The sequence below is a fragment of the Camelina sativa genome, chromosome 15 (assembly GCF_030686135.1).
Source record: "Camelina sativa cultivar CO46 ecotype springtype chromosome 15, ASM3068613v1".
In the NCBI taxonomy this organism is placed as follows: Eukaryota; Viridiplantae; Streptophyta; class Magnoliopsida; order Brassicales; family Brassicaceae; genus Camelina; species Camelina sativa.
The window spans coordinates 25,977,584-25,984,607 of NC_141894.1; the positions used below are offsets into that span (position 1 = coordinate 25,977,584).

At 32.3% G+C, this 7,024-nt stretch overlaps 1 protein-coding gene across 2 annotated transcripts; it reads right to left on the reverse strand.

Annotated features, from left to right (window-relative positions):
* Positions 1 to 3,771: 3,771 nt before the first annotated feature.
* Positions 3,772 to 5,810, reverse strand: LOC104747368 (putative fucosyltransferase 4). Of its 2 annotated transcripts, XM_087489552.1 has the most exons (3): positions 5,377 to 5,701; positions 4,865 to 5,278; positions 3,772 to 4,556 (listed from the first exon to the last, which is right to left on the reverse strand). In XM_087489552.1, the coding sequence occupies exons 1-3, from the start codon at positions 5,540 to 5,542 to the stop codon at positions 4,483 to 4,485; spliced, it is 654 nt and encodes a 217-aa protein (XP_087345678.1). In that variant the 5' UTR covers positions 5,543 to 5,701; the 3' UTR covers positions 3,772 to 4,482. The 2 variants fall into 2 exon arrangements, with proteins under 2 accessions (XP_087345678.1, XP_010467298.2); XM_010468996.3 differs by having other exon boundaries at positions 3,772 to 5,278; positions 5,377 to 5,810.
* Positions 5,811 to 7,024: the final 1,214 nt, after the last annotated feature.

Below are 7,024 nucleotides of genomic sequence, written 5' to 3' on the forward strand. Positions count from 1 at the left end.
TAAGTCAAATGCTGCGTTTTGGGCAAAGGGGAAGGGAAAACCCTTAAGTCGTTCTTTTTGTCTCATTAGACGACTTCAGCCGTTTTTCAGAAACAAAAGAAAGAGAGAACTGTTCTCGAACGTTTTTGGTGATCTCTAGAGATTGGTGGCGTTTCTTGGTGAGATCTGTAGCTCGGATCGTTGTAGGAGCTTCCTAGAGGCTTGTTCTTGTTTGTTAGAGGTTCAGATTCTTCTGTGGCAAAGGTAAGTGCATGACCATGGCTTATCTAAGCTAGAGTTTTCTTTAATCTGCTTGTTGTGTGATGTTAGGCTTGTTAGATCATTGCTATGGACGTTTGGAAGCTTTCTTGTGGCTTGGGATCGAGTATTGTGGTTGTAGGAACGAAGATCCGGCGAGAAGCTTCGTGGAAAACACGGTGCTCGACGTTGCGTAGATCGATGCAAGTGCAAGGACGGCGCGTAAAACTATAGGGTTTTCGCGTTACATCGAGCATGCATCGGTCGATGCGGATTGGGTATCGGTCGATGCAAGTTACACTTGCATCGGTGATGCAGCTTCTGTGTCGGTCGATGCATCCCCATTTGGCATTGGTCGATGCATGTTGGCGTCGGTCGATGCCGAGTCCTGGTTTGTTACTTGTCGTTCGTTGATTGTTGTGTGTTGGTTATTGATACTCTATTGCTTGTGTATATAGCCCAGTAGATGGGAGGATTGCCTTACTGAGTGTTTATAAAATACTCATGCATTGCAATATGTGTTTGTGGTGAAGGTAAAGGCAAAGTGTGACCGTGGAATCAAGGCAATGAAGAGGAGGATGTTCTAGTGGTTCGCTTGGTTGTCTAGCTTCTGTTAGGTTGCTAGAGTTGAGTCCTAGAATGTTGCTTAGGATTGTTGGTTCACTGGTTTATGTTGTCTGGATCATTAGTTTATGATTGGAATTTATACTGGATATTATTCTATTGGTTATTATATTTATTGGATATTATTTATTGATTATTGGTATTGTTATTCCGCTGTTGGTTGTGATTGTGGTTAGGTGGCTAGTGGATATGGGACCACCAGCTGTAGTTTATTTATTATATTATATTAATTATTTATTATTAAAAAAAAAAAGGTCGGTCGTTTCATAATCTCTGGTGGACAGCTTTAGGAGCTTATAGCTTCTACTTTTATTAATATAGAATAGGTTTTGAACCCACGCTACGCGTGGATTTGTTTGATATATTTTGGTAAAAAATTATATATGATTGATGACAGTTATGAAATATTAGCTTATATAAAATTTTAAATTACAATTGATTGGTGAAAATTTTACTTTTTAAAAATTGAAAAGTCACTTGTGTTAAAAATTCAAATCTGATCAAAAGAATCATGAAATTAATTGGACGTCTAGGCGAGACAGATCGAACTAGTGACCTAGAATATCCTAAACTGTTTCTTTGACCATCAGACAAACAAAATATTTTTATAATCATAAATTAATCTTGTTTTCACATATTTAATTGATCACCATTATCTATGTCTTCGTGATTTATTTTTCACTGTTTTCTTATTCTTCATATTCTTTCTCAACATTTTTATTGTCAATTTTTCATGATAAATGTCATCGTTACTTTAACCGTCTGATTCTTTATTATACTCTTCTTCTTCCTCATCAGCTTCCTCACATTCTTCCACTGAATAATCATTTAAAATCTTTTTTTAGACTACTACACAACTTGTTAACCCATCAAACTCAAATACCAAAATCATTGCCTCTTGTCTCATAAAATTTGTGCAATTTTACGGACCAGCTTCGTCACTACATGCAGCCAATTATTGATACTATCACATGTATACTTACTCGGTTTTTGATCCACACATATTGAAACTTTTCAAACCAAAATCCTTAATACTACAAAATTGCAAATTACTTGTAGAGAAAGAAATATGAACACATGTATAGCTAATAAAACATTTGTGCTTGTCATCGATCCTTCTTCTTTAAACCTCAAAAATTAACTCAAATAACATCAAATCAAGATCTTGCGATGTCAAACCTTCTTCCTTTGACCCAAAAGATAATTTTACAGAAACAATATCAAATCATCTATAAAGTCATACATAAAAACATGTTTTAAATTTTTTAGAGTTAAATATTAGTAATACTTAAACCTCTTATAGAGTTTAAATATTTATAATATTTTAAACTATCTATGGAGGTATTTATAATATTTTTAAACACCCTATAAAGTTTAAATATTTATAATATTTGAAATATTAAAAAGTTTTAATAATTATAATATTTTAAACTTTATAACTTTTAAAATTTGGACGAATGATAAATTAAGCTTCCTGCTCATTCATAGTTTGAAGCATATTAGTCTTATTTATAATAGTTCTCACCCATTGTCTAAAATTTTCTAGTCGATGTGGGATATTGTAAATACACTTATTTCTAAGTATTTTTAATATAGATATTTAACATAATTTCAAAAATGTTAAATATTGAGTTGTCTGATCTCAATTGGTTGTTTAATATAGAAAATTATAGAAATTTTAAAAATGTTAATGAATGACATGTCGAATTCTGATTGAATTTTTTAAATATTTATTATATTTTAAACATCCCATAAAGTTTAAATATTTATAAAAATTGAACTTTTTAAAAAAATTAGAGTTAAATATTAATTATGTTTTAAATATTTATTATATTTTAAACATCCCATAAAGTTTAAATATTTATAATATGTGAACTTTTAAAAAAATTGAGAGTTAAATATTAATAATACTTAAACTTCTTATAGATTTTAAATATTTATAATATTTAAAACTTTTAAAAGGGTCAAAATATAATATTTGAACCTGATATAAAGTTTCAATATTTATAATATTTTAAACTATTAAAATATTAAAATTATAATATTTAAAAACTTTTTAAAAGCTAAGAACTTTTAAAAGTTTCAATATTTATAATAATATTTTTTTGAAACTTTTTAAAGTTTTAATTTGATAAATTAAAAATTCGATCAACCCAAATAAAACTTTTAAACTTGGACGCCTGATAAATCAAACTTTCCTACTCATTCGTTGTTGGAAGTATATTAATCTTACTTATACTGGTTCTGAACTATTGTATAAAGATTTTCTAGGCGATGTGGGATATTGTACATAGGTATTTTATTTCCATAAATTTAAAATTTTCCTTTATCTAAAAAATTATAGAAATTTAAAAAATATTAATGAATGACATGTCAAATCCTGATTGGTCGTTTAAAATATATTTTAATATAAAAAATTTTGAAAATTAAAAATATTAATTAGTGACATGTCGAATTCTGATTGGATGTTTTAAATCCTAGGTGGACAGCCTTAGAAACTTATAGCTTCTACTTTTATTTAGTATAATTTAGTATACCCATATAAAAATAGGAAAATATGTGAAATAACTTTGACTTCAGCTATTTGCGTTACCCTTGTGTTATACAGGTCGGACCTTTTCAAATTAAATGATGTCAAAAACAAAATTACCTTATTACTGTTCCAAAACCAAAACTTCTACATTGACAAAGAAAAATTATCCCTTCAAAACCTAGAAACGAAATTATCAAAAGAACGAAACACATGCAAAAGGAAGGACACAACTTAGGATTCCAGACATCACGAGGATTTTAGCTAAATCGGAGCCTTATTGATTCTGACTGATATATAAGTAAATAATAGCCAAACGAACCTCGTAAACGTGTTTAACAACTAATTATTTCTATGTGGTAACATGATAGAAGAAAAAATAAATGAAAATGATGATTTTTCTCCTATGTTTTAATAATCCAATGAAATAAAATGTGATAAACAATATCTATAATTCATCATAAACCTTAAGGCCGTATATATCCTCACAATGCCTAACAAAAGGAACAATTTTTCCCGAGTTAGTTCCCCACTCGGCTTCACATCCATGAGACGGAGGAGTAAGGAAACATGGCTCCATCGACTTGGATCGAACACACGGCGGATCAGGAACTGTGCGATCATTTGGCATATAAAGTAACCATGGCTTTAATCCTCCAAGACTATAAGCAACATATCCAAATGTAGACCTTGCGCTTGTAACAATGTTATCGGTTAAGCTCAAAAGATACATCTCAGCAAGCGCCTTTTGGTCGTGGATCTTCGAGTCTGTTTGTTGATATCTTTCTCCACTTGGCTGATAAACTTTAATAATCTCCCCTGTCAAATTTGATCGCTCCGAAAACATGTTCTTTAGTTTTTTAGAGTACTCCGGAGACAAAGATGTGACAAGAACAGCTTTACGTTTTGGGATGTTCGATATATTGACTTTTGCTTCTTCTTGCGTAGGTAGTTCAGGCAAAAGTTTCTCTCTTTGTGTGCAAGATACGATCTGGTCCATGACGTTCTGGTAGTATCCACCTTGATCCCGAAAAACTCGTATTTGAATCCCGAGTCTTTCCTCTGCTTTGGATAAGTGAGCATGGTAGTACCTAGTGACGATACTCCAAACTTGATTTGTCGGGTGAAAAAGATACCGAGCCAAATGGTGAAAGACGGTTTCTTTCTGCGGAAACAGCTTAGTTAGTTCGTTTTGGAATGTTGGATTAAACCACAAAGATGGAACAAAGTAAACATTGGCTCTAACAATCAACCAAGGGACTTTGTTGATCAAACTTTGATCCTTTTGGCAGAAGAACATCTTATCACTATCCCTTGAATCATGGAGGATATGGAGATATAGATGCGGCGGGATTGAGGTAGAGTTGATGGCACGTTTTTCCAACATAGTTCCATAACAACGAGAGTATTCCTTGTTGTAGCGGTAAGTATATTTCATCAATGGAAAGTCAAGAGGAAGCAACCATGAAGTACCTGGAAATGGCTCGCATAAAAGATCACCAAGATCCTTGCCGTTGTCAATAAGAATGATTCTATCTGTCAAGAGAGCGTAGAGGAAGACAGAAGCAAGAGTAAGCATTCTGTTTCCAAGCCCGTAATCCGCGATCCAAACAACGTATCTGCATTCACCAACTGATTCGTTTGCGTAGTTTTTATTATCGCGACTAAGGTTCTTTGTTCCTTTCTTGTAAGCTTTTGTGCCAGGACCGCAACGTTTGTGAAGCTTCTCATAGCTTCTAAGCTTAGAGACCAAATATTCAGAAGGCTTGTATGGGGAAGGCTTGCGGTACCAGAAAGTTTTACGATACCTACTCACGCAAGAACCTTGATCGAAATCAGCTGTTAAAAGCTCTCCTATCAGTTTGTCCCCTGATGTTTCGAATTCGTCTGAATATATTACAAGAAAATGAAAACAAACAAATGGTTAAACAGAGGATTCTTTGAGTTAACAAATGAATGACAAAAGATGGATTAAAAATCTTTACCGTTGATTGAAGGATCAAGAAGTTGATTATTGAAATTGTTTGAGAATGATAGTAACATTACTGACAGAATTAGTAAGCAACTAAAGACGATGACTGTTATCAGAATTTTCGTCTTCAACCCCAAAGCCTTAATAACTTCGCCGGAGATCTCAAACTTGTGATACATGTTGACTTTTGTTTTGATCGGTTAATAATTATGAAGATGGCTTCAAAAAAAGTTTACAACTCTAATATATAAGGCCTGATTACAACTCGTATGAATCATAAGATAAAACTTTGAATATTCTAAAAATGTGTCATTGTTAGTTGTGATCATAGCATCAACGACCTCCAAACGTGACTCTACTTTTTTTTAGTGTATGGAAAAGTCTTTAGTTCCAAATTGTGATATTTTGTGCTTAAGAATTGACGAAGAAGTTTCCTCTGAAAGAGCTCTAGTGAATTATTAACAAGCGTTATAAAAAATGAATTGTCAGGCACGTTGTGAAGACTTGATATTAATATATAAAAAAATGCAACAACTTTTTTAACTACGTATGATATTGAGATTCATGCCCAATGAAAACACACAATCATGTGCGCAAGTGACTTTAATCGTTACCATATTCAACGTCCCTAACTGGATTAACCAACGGTCAAAAGATTCTAAAAACAAATACAAGTCGGCCACGAAACATCCTCCAAAAGGGCATATGTAAATGTAATGGTTTCAAAGTCATACGACGTCGACTCTTAAGGTTCAAACTGAACTTTTAAGGTTCTAACAATAAAGTTATGGTCCGGATTTTTATTATATTATGTAATAGGTTCATCATGAACGTAGTTTCAAAGTCACAAACGCGCAATTGATATGAATCTCGATGTCACACGCTTGACATAAAAGATCCATGCGTTAGTGAGGATATTTTAATTCCCTAGAGTATACAAAATGATATGATTGAATTGGCTCAGTTTCTGGGTACTAGGTCTGGTCTGGGCATAATATTCGATCGAACCGTAACCAAATCAAACTATTCGATCTGCACAGGACACTATGAAATATCTGAACATATTTTAAATTCTATATCCAACAAACTAAAACCGAACCAAAAACTGATACTCAAATAATCTGAAACTAGGTGATACTCCGTGCTACAGCACGGGATGAAAGGATGAAACATATTGTAATTAATTTATGTATATTTTGAATGCATAAAATATTTTGGTTTATGTGTTTTTTATAATTTCAAAATTTTAAATAGTGTTCAGTAGTATATTTGGTTTACTTACATGATAAATGTTAAAACAAATTTAGATAAGTATGTTGTTTAGACATCGCTAATCCTTTGCACGGTAATAGATATACAATGATCATTTTGCAGTTTTTAAGCAATAGTGGTATGCTTATAGGTGTTAAATCCAAATAACAAATTTTAATTTGGTTTTAGTTTGAACTATTGCACGCATATAACCTACACGTAAATATTTTAGAATGGCAAAGACATCTCGTCCAATTTATATAAGCAGAAGTACTCATGGACCAACTTTTGGACCAACTTTGGGATATTCTTAAGTGTATTCATATAGCTCACGGATTGACCAATTAATCTATAACATTTTTTGTAATCAACATATATTTAATCTATAACCTATTTTGTAACTAACTTAT

Excerpts from the sequence above, each read along its gene's own strand:
- LOC104747368 (XM_010468996.3), bottom strand. The coding sequence starts at position 5,542 with ATGTATCACAAGTTTGAGATCTCCGGCGAAGTTATTAAGGCTTTGGGG. Across the intron at positions 5,279-5,376 it reads TCTTGATCCTTCAATCAACG|ACGAATTCGAAACATCAGGG; the intron begins GTAAAGATTTTT and ends TAATATATTCAG.